Source organism: Cyprinus carpio, chromosome B2 (assembly GCF_018340385.1).
Source record: "Cyprinus carpio isolate SPL01 chromosome B2, ASM1834038v1, whole genome shotgun sequence".
In the NCBI taxonomy this organism is placed as follows: Eukaryota; Metazoa; Chordata; class Actinopteri; order Cypriniformes; family Cyprinidae; genus Cyprinus; species Cyprinus carpio.
The window spans coordinates 17,782,876-17,798,088 of NC_056598.1; the positions used below are offsets into that span (position 1 = coordinate 17,782,876).

The following is a 15,213-nucleotide window of genomic DNA, read 5'->3' on the forward strand; positions in this document are numbered from 1 at the left end:
GTAGGAGCCAGTGGATACATCTCAGTGGATACATTGCATCCCAGCACAGCCCTTTTCGCTGAGCTAGTGCATTTGTGGACAGAAAGTGTTGGAAACTGATCTAGCTCTTTCACACTGTGGCAACATCAGACAATCAAAGCTGTCTGTTTGGATCTCTTACACAGTTTGATTTTAACACATTTTCACTATTAAGTTGATTATTTTCCCCTTCACTCAAAATATCAAAGTGCTGCCAGATATTTGGCAAAAGTCACTCTTTATCCCAGTGGAACAGAAGAGATCCTTTTTACATTTTATAAGCCGTTGACATGGAAATATATTTTTCAGTGGTTTTCAATGCCATTGGGAAAGAGTGCTGGATGGGGAATCAAAAGATGTAAGGAAATACAGAAAGAAACTATTTTCAAAGAGAAAGCAACATTGTAAAGATCTTCTTTATTGCTCACTCATAATAAAATCTGATGAGGTAAATAATGGTAGGATGTGGTTTTCATACTGCAAATGAGGCCATTTCTCAATCAGTATTTTTGTATTATCTTGTTTGGTTGTATATACGTGTGTGTTATATTTTTATATATATATTTTAACACTTTTTTTTCTTTTATTGAGAACATTCATCTTGAGAACAGTTTATCTTTTAAGGGTATAATGCTTGTATCTGTTTAAAGGCATAAGTCTAACTAAATTTAGTGAGATTTATGTTTAAAAAAACATTTCAGTTAGAATTTGTTTTCTGAGAACATGACTAGAAATTCTGTCTTTTCTCAAATTACTGATTAAGTGATGTGTTTGTGACCGTTGTTGTTTACATGAATTGTAGTAAAGATGCATTTGATATAGTATATGTTTGAGTCAGAGTGAGTGTTTTTCATTTGTCTCCGGTTTATTTTTGCTAGAGAAGAATGTTTTCAGAGTACTTGTTTAATGCACCCCTCCCCTCCAGGGTTCTACATGCATTGATGTTCTGTAATGCCGACTTAAAACATGACATGCTTGTGTGTTTTCAGTATGCGTGCAGAGACCAGGAGGATGGAGGTAGATGGAGAAAGAACATTTGTCTGTCCTTCATCCCACAGGGTCTGCGGGGTGAGCTGTCAGGGGGGTCTGGAGAATTTTATCCTTATCTCAAGCCTGCTCCAGCCTGGATTAAGAGGATGGTACACAGTTCTCCAGCTGAGAACAGGCTATTTTTTTTTCTCCTCTTGATACACAATTACTACTTCCCAGCAGGAGGTTCATGGCATGGGCTGTAAGGATTCCAGGTTTGGGTCAGTGCTGGGTCAGGCTAGTTGAATTTGACTCTTTAAAGGCACCTTTGCTTGAGCTTTGAGTGGTGGAGACACTATAGAAAGGGGAGATAAGCAGCTACACAAATCTGAGCTGAACAATTCTGTCTAAAACAATGTAGTTTACATAGAGGCAAGAGAGATTTAGAGTAAATCTTGTTTGTTTATGCTGAATTGACTTGTTGTTGAAGGCCTTGACTAAATTCATGCTTCTCAGTAGACAGGAAACAGATCAGGAGTGGCGGATCTCGTCGCATAAACAAGGACTGCTACCAAATTTCTCCTTCTTCACTCCTGACAAATAGATATAAATTCAGCTTGTTAAAGAAGCCATCTGTTGGGCTGAACCGTGTGTGGAGAATGGGTCACGGTAGCATCCGTCCAGTCTTCGGAGATGTTCTTACCCACTATAACATACTGTCATATGATACGGTGTCACACCTAAATGATGGATGGACTCTGTGCCTTTCCTTGCAACTCAAGGTCTGGCGTTCATTCAAAAACAATACATGTCACTGATGGAGACCAACTCTTTTCTTTTGGCATTACCAATAAAAGAAAGGCCCCGAGTGCAGCGCAGTGTCTGATATATTAATGAAAGTCTTTTGGCTTCCAACTCTGCCAAAATCAACTGTGCGCTTCCTGGCCTGAAAAAAAAGGTAGAGTGAAAGAAAGATGTGTATTTTTCTTTGCTCGACTCAGAGTACTACTTACTGACAATCCGTTTTGCAGAACTGGCCAAGACAGAGGCACAGTGCCTTTGTCTCTGAGGCTTTGATTACTTTGGCTGTCAAAACGACTGACGCACGGTATTATTCTTGATCGGGTTACGTTTTCGCCTTTTTAATGTATAATTCAACTCAGATACGAATACATAAATAATAAATTATTGCTAAAAAGCTAGAGGAATTCTTCTTCTGATGGCTGACGTTTGGACAGTAATTAACTTTGAACTATATCACAGGGTATTGTTCTTCATGGTACATCTGTAGTTTAATTGAGTGGTGCAAACACATCTATTTAATTTCGTAGTTAGTTTTTTATGTCTCCAAATGTAATTAGTGTTTATATTTTGTTTCTTAGTCACTTACACAATGGGTGGAGTGGCACGGTTTTCCTGGTGTTTGTTGCTCTTTGTTCTGGTGGAGTGGCACGGTTTTCCTGGTGTTTGTAATGGTCTCCTCACCGGCCTTCCCAAAAAGACCATAGACAGCTGCAGCTCATCCAGAATGCTGCTGCCAGGATTCTGACTAGAACCAGAAAATCTGAGCATATAACACCAGTCCTCAGGTCCTTACACTGGCTACCAGTTACATTTAGGATTGATTTTAAAGTACTTTTACTCGTTTATAAATCACTCAATGACCTAGGACCAAAATATGCTTGTGCAGATATGTTCACTGAATATAAACCTAACAGACCACTCAGATCATTAGGATCGAGGTCAGTTAGAAATACCTTCACACAAAACAAGGGGAGTCCGCCTTTAGTTACTATGCCGCCCGCAGCTGGAATCAGCTTCCAGAAGAGATCAGTTTGCTAAAACATTAGTCACATTTAAATCTAGACTCAAAACTCATCTGTTTAGCTGTGCATTTGTTGAATGAGCAATGTGAGTGTCCGAATTGATTGCACTGTATTTTACATATTCGCTATATTCTATGTAAAATTCATTTTCTATTTTTAACTGTTTTAAATTCATTTTAAATACGTCAATTTTTAAATCATTTCCAATGTTTTTAAAATTGCCTGTTTTATGTTTTTAAAATTGCTGTTTTATTTTTTGTTATTATTTTTCTTCATGATTATTTTACCTTCTTTTATGTAAAGCACTTTGAATTACCATTGTGTACGAAATGTGACTATATAAATAAACTTGCACTGCCTTGCCTTGCCTTAGTCACTTACACAATGGGTGGAGTGGCACGGTTTTCCTGGTGTTTGTTGCTCTTTGTGGCTGTGTAAAGTGATGATGCTTGTGAGTGCTCTTCTGGCTTATGTCAGGCTAAGCTTAGTTGCTGCGGTAACGAACAGCCTTGATTGCTGAGTCAGGATCCAGTCCTTGTGGTAGGCCACCCACTAGCATGAACCTTTCATGCTCCAAACCCCCCAACCCACATTTCTCCCATCAGCGCAGATGACTGCACCCCTGCTAGAACATTCAATACACAATAAAGAGGTTAAAGGAACAGTTCCCAAGGATTTTTTTTAAAGACTCTTTACCCAGTCCTCAGTGACCACAGCTGTCAAGCTCCAAAAAGAACAAAAAACACCATAAAAGTATCATGAAAGTTGTTCATGCGATTCCATATAAAAGCCTTTTGAAGGCATATGATGGTTTTGCGTGAGGAACAGTCTAAAGGTACAGCACCACATTCTGGGCTTTTGATCGCCATCGCATAAAATTGCAAGTTGCAAGTATTTTATTAATTTGTAATGAAATATTAATGGAGAAATCATTTAAAAAATCCATGATGTCATTATATCAGTCATTTATGTCATTATTCACAAATAAATGTGCCTTCCCCTCGCATCCCAAATAAAAAAAAATAAATAATAATAGTTCCTCTACACAGCAACATTGTGACTAACAATTTTTCGTTTTCAGTTCTAAGCACAGGCCAGACACAAGCCAGACACAAGCTTGATTTGTGGAGATTATCAGTGAATATATATACTTAAGTGTAAAATAATTTTCATTAGTTGAAATAAAGCTGCAATTAAATAAAATATGTATAATAAATGAAAAACTTAAACGAAATCAAAATAAGTTAAATTACTAAAACTGAAATAAAATAAATTAAAACTAAGTACAAATAGTAACTAACAAAAATGATTAAATTACCAAAACTTACATTAAAATGAAAATATAAAAAAGCTCATTCAAAATAATAATAAATACTATAATAGTATATAATTAATGCTAAAATAGCATTGTCTTTTATGGTCTTTAAAGGGATTGTTCACCCAAAAATGAACATTTTGTCATCATTTTGTCATCATTTTCTCACCCTCATGTCATTCCAAACCTGTACGATTTTCTTTCTTATGTTGAACATAAAAGATGTTTTTTTCTCAAATTCTGTTTTATTTTTTTCCCAAATTCCATTTTTTTTACTTACATTTTTCTAGACTCTGCAAAAAGCATGTCTAATTAATTGAAATCATGAAACTTACAATGTTAAAGCAATTTATTAAAAGTTAAAAAAAAAATGCATTTTAAGGCCCTATGAAATGTTTTAAGAATTTTTTTTCTCAAAAGCAGTTTTTTTACCAAATATTTTTAAACCAATTATTAATAATTAAAAGCATCTCTAATTAATTAATTTCATTAAAAAAAAATTATAATTTATGATTATTTTATTATTATTATTTTCCAGAAATACTGTGTTATGTATTTCTGCTAAATAAATTTTGATAAATAAAAACTATTCCTTAAAGAATAATGTTTTAACAAAAAGAATGTTTTAGTATTAATTTTATTATTAATAGTAATACTATCATTACATTAACCCCTTAACTGTCACCCCCCATTTTTTAAAATAGGCATTAAAGTGCACTATCCAAACTTAAATTGTTGTATTTTATGAACACTTTGGAATATAGACCTAAGGTTGGTCTCTTTTTAAAGAAGAAAATTAGCAGATTTTGGCAAAAGTGGAATTTTTTCAAAAAATTAAAGTATCAAAAGTTATAGAAGTTTAAATGTACTGTAAATAAAATCTGCTATATTAATTTTATTTTATTTTATTTATTATAAATATTTTACATAACTGGTTTTACTCTAAAATTGGTATAAAATTAAAGCCTTGTGTCTAAATAAGTTATGTTCCAAATTTGAAGTTGATAAGAAAAAAATTGAGGTTCCTGTGAGATTTTATTTAGGGCGTCATACCACAAACAGCCACTGGGAGCCATCAAAACTCCTTTGAATTTTGTTTAACAAATTTTTCCCTAGATTTCTCTGTCAATTTTACTTCAATACTCAATATAACCACCAAATATGGAATCCTGAGACTCAGACCTTTCCAATGATATGTTTGTTGCCAAGATTATAAAAAGTTTTGATTCTAAAAGACCGTAATGCATTTTGTAATACGACACTTGACACTGCCCACTAAGGGGGAGGAGACCGCCATAAGATTTTAAAGTACCATTTCCATGGTAACGCAATGTCCGATTTCAAAATGGTTTTCAAAGGATGAATCTTGGGCTTCTAAGCTTTCAAATGATATATAATTTATGATGATTACTAAAAGATTTCATAGAGAAAAAGGACAACAACAAAAAAGAGCGCCAAGCGTCCCACAGGTGGGACGGTGACAGTTTCTGTCACAGTTTCTTCATGTTAAACCAAACTTTTATTTTGACAGGTTGCTGTGAAGACCCTTTAGGTTTCTGTTTGTATATGATATGACGATAGTTTTACTCAAAAGAAATGGTAAAATACTCATGAAGTAACTCTGAGAGCAGTTCTAGAGATTATGCTCATGTGTTCGTGTACTCATTTATCAGATGGCAGAGGCTAAAAACTCCGCAAGCATCATGCACGCTTATGTGTGTAACCTTAGTAAACGAAAATGCGTGGCTGAGCCATTCATTTACACACAGACATGCAGAACATGCAGGATTCATATTTAAATATTATTTTTGCAGCTTAATATTCATAGACACTAGCCTGTATCATAGTTTGATTTAAGTGTACTGAGCTATTGATTTATCCATCCAAAATTTGGCAAATTATATGACATTCTGCATTATTCTGTTATTCTGTCTGCATTTTCCATATCATGGAAATAATAGGGCCCTAGATATTTTGAAGAATGCTGGAAAGCAAACAGCTGATGGTCCCCATTAGCCCCATTAGCTTTTCCACTGTCGGGCCAGTGCGAGCCAGTGCTTTAAATGGGCCGGGTGGGGCTAATAGCCTCGGGCCTGTAGAACTGAATCCAAAATAGCACTGCGTTACCACCGTCGGGCCAGAAGCTCCGCTGCGCTTCACTAAAACCCGCCCTTTACATGCCTCTCTGGAACAACGTCACGCAACCCTATCATTTCACAAACAAAGAGAAGTTATCAGAAAACTAATAAGAAATAAGTCACTGAAACTAGCGCGATCATAAAACAAACATGATAAAAGCGGCCATTTGTTTGCTTGCTTTGTTATTTTTTTTAAATCCAAAAGCATCTGTGTTTTACTATAATAAGTAATACATTGATCATAATGAATTAATTTATCAGGATTTAAAATGTCACATAGAAAATAAAGCGTTATGAACATAGCCTGCTTATTCAGTCGAGTCACTTTCTGTTTATTTGTAGTCACATACATCACATTTAGAAAGAATTATAATTTCTATATTTTTATAAAAGCTCCCAAACAAAAACCATTATTATATTTTAAAGATATAGGCTACGCGGAGCTAAACTCGAGACGAGACTTATGACAGATAAAATATGTTACTAAATAAATACACGATTGTGATAGAGAATAAGAAGCTGACGTCTGATTTCTTCAAGTGGTCGTATTTACCATGTTTACTATGGTGATGTAATGGCTAGCGTACATAGTCTTTTGCATTGCTTATAAATATTTATGACCTTGTATGGTGATTTATAATCCAGATCGGATCAAGTTATTTCAAACACTCGCTGCTGACTGAAACTGAGTTTTCAGCTCAACTTATTTAAAAAAGTTTTTAATGCTGGTGTTATAGCTGTTAGCTTTCTGAAATGCTCGCGGTGCTGACGCTCTCCAGACGCAAAGAAACTCTGCCTTTGTTCATAACCACTCCTCTAGCCCCAGCTGGCCCGCTTTGGCCCAAGGTTTTCGTCAGGCCAAAAAACCCGGGCCGTTGGCCCCGAGGAAGCACCGACGAGGCACGATCAAGCACCGGAAGTGACAGTGGAAACGCGGCTACTGACTTAGTATTTCTTTCCCTACTATGGAAGTCAATGGGGACCAACAACAAGTTTGGTTCTGGAACGATGTGAGGGTGAGTAAATTATGGGTGAACTATCCCTTTAATTATGTTTTTGTCACTTTTTTGAGCTTGACAGTCCTTGGTTGTTATATTGCAAAAACTGCAGAACAGCTGTTTAAAAAAATCTACTTTTGTGTTGAATGGAAAAAAAAAATAATAGCATATGAATTTGGAACTGTATACATAGCTAATTACATAATTTACATATTTGTATGAACTGTCTCTTTAAGAAAAGGAAAGAAGAAGAAAATGTTTCACAATTCTTAATTGCATTAATGCCTGTTGTGCTTTGCTCTGTTTGAATTTGGATGAAGGAGTTGTTGACTCTGAACTGTGGCATTCATTTCGTGGAAGATCATTGTTTAGTGCTGTAATTTACTGTATTCAAGGGTCCCTCTTGACTTTTTGTTGCCAAATATGTTCTTTGGCAAACCCCCTGACGAAATGAGATCATACCTCTGAGACTTCGATATTAAACGAATGTCACCCCATAATTATTCACACAGAAAATAGGAAAATGACAATCCCTCTTCACTGAAAGTCATAATTTTTAGCTGACAACAGAATCATATTGTAAGCATATAATATGACTTTGCTCTGTGGTCACCCTCTTATCACTCTCTTGTTATGTTTATTGAAGAAACATGTACATAACAATTCAATTATCATTCGATCAAGTGTCTCTAAGGAGAGGTATGAACACATTCATCCAGACCCAAAAATACTCTGCACTTGCTCAGAAGCCCCACCCCCCCCCCCCCCCCCCCCTCTGTCACGAAAGTTCAGGGCCAGGTTCCAGAACATTACAGTGTTCTGAATGAGGAGGCTGTTTTGAATCTCCATGGATACATTTAGATGACATCACAGTACTGTCAAGAGCAATGAGCTGTATTGAAAATCAGTTCAGACAACAGTGTGTTTGTGGGAGGTGTGCTCTCCTCTCGGTTCATTATTAAACCAGAAAACCTTTATTTGGTAGTATGATTTCTATCACTGAGGTCATTAGTATGAGTCCCTCTAGATTCTCTTTAAAGTAAATGTTTTAACCTTGAGCTGTTAAGTTGAACTGTGTTTGAATTCAGCTTTATGCTGCATAATTAAGTACTACATACGTAGTATACTGTACCGTATAATACATTCTGTTATAAACTAAAAAAATTACATGTTTAGGTTTTCATCTAATACATTTTTTAAATACTAATCCTTTTTTGGACAGAGTGTTTGTGCTTTAAGGCATGAGGCATGTGTTTATGCTTTAAGGAAACCAGATGCCGTATAGTGTACATAAGTGTGAAACTATTGACTTTCTTTCAACTCTCTCCATACGGCCGGTTTATTTTAAAATCTTTTGGCATTTGTTGACGCTCACGTCAATACTATAGCAACTACTGTAGATATGCCAGAAACTGACTACACCGCTTAACACATGCAGATACAGTCTCATCACTTAAAGATCTGTGTTTTTTAAAAGCGTAAAAATCTGTTTGTTTCCATGTATTATGAATGTAGCTTTTTTTGGTTTATGCTTGTGAGTGAAGGGAATAGAAATGATGTATCCCACCTGATACTATGTTACTATATGATACTATATACTAAATAGTATATAGAACACTCAAGTGGGCTAACACCAGGAGTTTGCAATCATAATGTTACTTCTTTTCAAGGAAAGGAAGATTTGTTCTTCAACTCAAAGTAGACTAAATGAGCTGCTTTACATTTATATCGTGCAATCAAAAATAACAACATTAAAAATAACATATTGTGTGCTGGAATAAGAACAAGGTGAGCTTGTGTGACTTCACTCGAGTCGCTGCCAAAAGTTGCAACATTCTGCATGCATCAAAGCCAACAATGTTTTCTTGCTATGGTTTTTATAGAATCTTTTGCATCAACCACCAAGACAGATGTTACATTACATAAGAAAATGAAAACCCCGTCATGTATGACTTTATAGAAAGTTAAGTTAAATGCTTAATACTGTTAAACCATTGGGAAAAGTAGCAGGAGAAGAATGGATTTAAAGGTATTTGCATTTATTTAGTGCAGCAGACCAATATCAAGAGCAGAATCTCATTTTCAGCTCATTAGCCAGAGGCTCTTGGCTTCGGATTTTGATTTCCTGTCTCAGATTCTGAGTGGGATCTGCCTGTCTGGCTGGCCGTGAATTATCTCTGTTTTTGTCTCCACACATTTTCCATACATCCTTTTTATGAATTCCTCTTTAGTTTGCGCTTTATTTCTACAGTAATACAATACAGATGACTTGCAGGGCTGAACATAAGCATATATATGCATGGCCACAGTGTGTTTCTTGTCTTTTCTCAATGTTTTCATTCAAAGCAGCAAGAATATAAATATGTTGAATTTTTCTTGAAAGACCATTGTAGGTTTATCTAGTTCTTTGAGATGTTTTCACAATCGCTAGCTCTATGTCATCTCATTCTTTGAGTCTCTTTGGATTTCTAAAAGTGCACATGGCCTTAATCACATAAGGAAATAAGTGGAGCTGAAAACAGCCCACACGTGTCCCACTGTGCCAATGTCTTAAGAAAGACTTTATTGCCTCTCTCTGAACTCCAGAGAGGATTTATTCCTATTTCTGCCTTTATTTTGTTGCTGATGTCATAACCTGTTGGATCCAGAAACGTTAAAGGCTTTTTTTAAATTGCTTGCTGTTGATTTGTTTGTATCAAAACTACATGTGTCTGATTAAATTTGAGCTGAGACAAGTAAACATGCAAACAAAGGCTTCATGTTGTAGCCCAACCATGAGTGCGTAACAACTGTTAGTGATTTCAAGGCATGATTTTCCTCAGTGTATCTTACAGATTTAGTGTCGGTCAAAAAAAAAAAAAAAAAAAAAAAACACGTTCCAGCCTAATGGCCTGTGCTGTTATAATTGGTCCTCTTCCACATGAATACACCAGGTTTGGTGACATATTCAAGCCCTTCATAAGCTAAAATATACTACACTTCCTATACCATGGTGGTGTTTTCTAAATGAGGTTGAAGTCAGTAATATAAAGGGTTCTTTGAGGAAAAGCATTCCTTGCATCCAAATTGTAAACTTAGCTGACATTTTAGATGTTTGTTCTTCAGTCCTTGCATGAAAGGATGATGTATCAAATTTTCTCTTGCATCCTTTGATTTTTTTTCCCTTTGTGTAATAAGCTCCAGATGCTTGTGCCTATTTAAAGTGTTATAAACCTGTTTGCTGTCAAAAAATGGGGGGGGGGTGTTACTGTTGCATGCTAGTGGTGTGGAGCAGTACAGTTCAGAGGTTTGCAAACATAATGGTGTAGTAATTTGTCTCTGTAGTTAAACCCCTTTTTTAGAGCACTTACTTGTTAACATTCCAGAGAGGGGGCTTTTAATGAGGGACGCTGGGGGCATGATGATTGGATCCAGAGATGTACACCAGATTCACAAAGTTTACAATTTCTGATGCTACACAACTGAAAGGGATTGCATGCAAATGGCATTTTATTTGAGTCTTACTGTGAGCGAAGATTCCAGATGTTGGCACTGGTCACATAGAGATAGATATCCAGAATATTTTTAACAGGACAAAACTCATTGTTTTCTTATGTTGAAATAAACCGGAATGACATGCTGCAAGATTTTGTTTGTTCATCATCTTAAGAGACTGACTGGGTCTGTTGTTACTAGTTGATCATGTTTGTTAAACCGTTTGCTTTCAGGGCTGCCAATCTGTCATGTTTAATCATTTTATGTCTTCCAAATTTGTATAGTCACGAAACAATGGCCAACATGAAATCAGTTGAGGTAATGCTTAAATGAAATTCTGAAAAGTACTTTATTATGACAGATTTTGCACATCCGTTGCATTCAGATCATGCAGATCAGGCTCAGATTGGGCCCAGAAGGGTTCACTGCTCAGATTTGCTTAATTTATCAGTAACTCTTCATAGATTTGAACTGTAGCTTAAACGTTTGAACAATATGGAACGCTTAATTAAACATAATTATGAATCAGCCACCAACTGTAAATGTGCAAACAAATTTGTAATGGCTGCTTGAGGCCTCTATGGTTTCTGTGAAACCAAATTAGACTCCCTTGGAAGATCTTTTATGATTTTTCAAATGTGTTTTTCTTTTTGGAGAATTAGGAAAATGTCATTAAAGAGACCATAGGAAATCTGAAAGCTAATTTACCCAAAAACTAGGATAATAGTTTTTGCAAAATAGCATATTGAAGAATCACACTTATATATGTATACCAAACCAAAAGTCAATGCAAACATGGACCGCTTTCTGTGTGTAGTGTGGAAAAATTGTCTTTTTGTTGCCATGGAAATTACCATCACAAGTGTTGTGTTGCATTGGGCAAGTGTGAGTGGGTCTTATAGCAGGTACAGAGGAAAAAGAGAAGTACAGGAATTTTCTTTGAGCGACTTCCTGAGTCCAAATGAAACACAGCTGTTGCACAGGCATGGATGCGGGCCTCAGCGTTTCTCTCTCTCAATCTCCTGCCTCAGCTTAACAACCTCATCTCACACAGTGTTAATGCAGCACTTCTCTATTATGTCCTCCTCCAACTTTTAATATGATCCATCATGAGATCTGTAGCATGCATACTGTAAAGTGTTGACAAGAACAACAATCATCCAATGTACGTTAACAAACAGTAGGTATGGGCTGTTGTGTGTTATTGTAAATTCATTTAAACTGTTTGACTAGTTATTTTCTCATTTTGAATTTCCTGGACTAGAACCAGTCACTGCTAGCCTGTTGAAAATGACACTCTAGCCATTTTCCAGACCTTGCCTAAAGCCCTGTAGTAAAGGGTAAGGTATGGTCATCCATTCCAGGGCCTCAGTTTGCTTTTCTCTTTAGGTTTTTCTCTGTGTGTGTTTGAGGTACAAACATTTAATGTGTGGATGTTTGGATGTGTGTCAGAATGTTTATAGATAATGTTGTCATGTACGGTCCATATAGACTGCATTAATCTATTGGCAAGTGTATAGGGGGTTTGAACAAGAAAACATTAAATCTTGAAGAAATGAACAAGACAGGTTTTGATTCAAATTCCTCAAAGGAACCGTGCAAGTTCCTATTAGGTTCCATTAACAGTTGTTTTTGTACTTTCGGAATGCAATTCCATTGCCGTATGAGGATTTCATTTTTAAACAGTAAATACAAAACATGAACAGTTTACACAGACTTTTTAGTTACTTCAGAATCAGACTGCACTGGTTGTGATTCACTTAAAAGAGCCAGTTTGTTAGAGAAATTTGCATGGAATAGAATGATACTGGTTGAACACTACGCTTTTGATTCACTTAGATTCACCAGTGCATTTGAGTCATTTGTTTGGGAATGGAGCTATATTGCTTGCGCTGTTTGCTTTTGATTCACTTAAAAGAAACTATTTATTAGAGTTATTTATTCAGGAATAGGATTACACTGATTGTGCAGTATGCTTTTGATTCACTTAAAAGCAACAGTTTATTAGAGTAATTTACACGGGATACAGTGACACCGGTTGCACTGTACACTTGATTCACTAAAAAGAACCAGTTCATTTGAGTCATTTGTTTGGGAGTGGAACTACATCGGTTGCGCTGTATCCTTTTGATTCACTTAAAAGTACTGATTTATTAGTCATTTGTATGGAATGAAATGGCACCAGTTACGCAATATGCTTTTGATTCACTTAAAAGAACCAGGTCATTTGAGTCTTTTTTTTTGTTTTTTTTTTTAGAATGTGACTCTACTGGTTTGCACTGTTGGCTTTTGATTCACTTAAAAGAACCAATTCATTAGTTAAATTTATTTAGGAATTGGATTACATTGATTGCTCAGTGTTCACTTAAAAAAACCAGTTCATTCAAGTAATTTTCACATAATACAATGACACTGGTTGCGCTATATGTTTTTGATTCACTTAAAAGAACCAGTTTATTTGAGTCATTTGTTTGGCAATGGAACTACATTGGTTGTGCTGTATTCTGTTTGATCATTCTGAAGATCATTAGATGTAATAATGGTGTTACTGTACCACTGATTAACTGCTACAGGTAACTCCATCAGTCAAGTGGGACATATGCAGGAATCATTAATGGACACAAATGACATTCAGTTTTGAAATATTAAAAAAATAAATAAAAACTGAATAAAAACTGTTTCTTGTTCCTAGTAGAAAGCATTGCGTGTTTCCCTATCTGTTGCTTCAGAGCACAAATTTAAGCGTCCCGTCTTGGAATTCCATCTCTCTGAAAGAGCACATCTGTATTTCTTCAGTGAAATCAGCTTTTCCTTCCTGATTTTCAAAGCATGTGTGAAAGGCTATAGGAAGAGAAATCTGTGTGGTTAATATAGTTTCAGTGTTGTAAGTCAGGAGCAATTTGTCCATCTCTAGTTAATAGTTTTCATTCGGTGAAAGAACATAGCAATAAACACTCTACAGCAATGCAGAAGTGATGCATTTATTGTTTTCTTTTCTCTCTCCCTCTGCACACCCCAGTGACCCATAGCCAGAGGTGGTGATGTTGCTTGTTTACATGGTGCGGTTTGGTTAAAGTTGAGTGAGGGTGGGATGGTGGGGGCTGAGGCCTCTCCTGATCTCCCCCACACAGACCACCTCACCAAACCCTCAGTGCACCCCCCCCCCACATCCGGGGCTATAGCTTGGAGGGCCATTTTTTGATGTTTACACAGATGTTTAGGTCTAAGGACAAGCTCCCCAGTGACCTGCCCACCCCCCAGCTCTCTCATGGGGCTTTCATTTTAGCCAGACCTGGATGCCATGACCGCCACTCCGACCGTATGCTGATGAGTCAAACAAGGATGTGAGGCTCGTTGTGGAATGTCTGAGAGTTTTCTGAGATAGTGGACATGTTTTTTGCTAAGCCTCAATCTAAACACAATAGGGGTCCACTTTACTTTTAGCTGCAGCAAAAACATGCAGCATGTGGCGAATTTGACGTCACAGTCTGTTATGTACCGTTCAAACTTGCTGTTTGTCCTAGTGTGACACTATTTATGGTTGACCATTTATTCCCTCTAGATCAAGGGGAAAAAACTATTTTCTCAATGGTAATCTGAACCAGACTGACACAAATCACTCATTATCATTCATGAGACATAGTCTCTCGCCACAGTAAGCCCTGATGGTGTAGTTTCAGCTTGGCTCATGAAAACAAACAGAGGGGCATTTATTCACTTCCACCATCATGTGGTGAAACACTGTGATCTCTAAAGCTGCTTTGCGTGAAATCGCTGAAATGTGTTTGTTTGTTCCTTAGAATTTGGTTTTGTCTTAAAGGAATGTGCCAGTGTTTCAGATGTTTTATGTTAGTTCATGCGAGAATTTAGTTTATAGAATTAATTCAAAGCATAGGTCATTATCAGCATGGAAAGCATAATGATTTATAGAGAGATTATAGAAAAAAAGTTAAAAGAATAGTTCTTCTGCAAATATCCTGTCACTGTTTACATTTGTGCAACACAAAATAAGTTATTTTTTCTTTATTATAAGATATTAAGTTGTAAAATATTTAGTTTTTAATGAAAGTCAATGGGGTCCAAAAAATGTTCATTGTTTAGCCAAAAACAATGCCTTAAAAATTATATATATACATATACATTTGTCACACATCTTTTCTGTCCCACAGAAGAAAGTCATATAGCTTTAGAACAACATCAGGTTAAGTAAATGCTGGCTTCTAAATTGTTAAAGCAACCAAAGCCACTTTTCTGGTCTTTCCTGTCAGCACTTGATTTGTTAATTAAGATTAATGAATATGTATTTACATCATGCATAAAAACACTTTGTTATTTTTCTGTTGCAGGTATTCAGGAAGGAAGTGAATGCACTAAATGTAAAAATGACTGGGCCCTGAGGGTGGCGATTGCTCTTCTGTATGTACTTTGTGCACTGCTCACTATTGCTGTGGCTGTGCTTGGATACAAAGGTAAGA

General features: G+C 36.2%; 1 protein-coding gene across 3 annotated transcripts in view; it reads left to right on the forward strand.

Annotated features, from left to right (window-relative positions):
- colec12 (collectin sub-family member 12) overlaps window positions 1-15,213 on the forward strand; it is a 30,594-nt gene that overhangs the window by 5,418 nt on the left and 9,963 nt on the right. For 2 of the 3 annotated variants that reach the window (XM_042718425.1, XM_042718426.1), the window contains exons 3-4: window positions 1,008-1,086; window positions 15,085-15,207. In XM_042718425.1, coding sequence (XP_042574359.1) covers window positions 1,008-1,086; window positions 15,085-15,207 — 202 coding nt within the window. The remainder of the gene's footprint in view (window positions 1-1,007; window positions 1,087-15,084; window positions 15,208-15,213) is intronic. The other variant, XM_042718427.1, reaches the window with a different exon arrangement.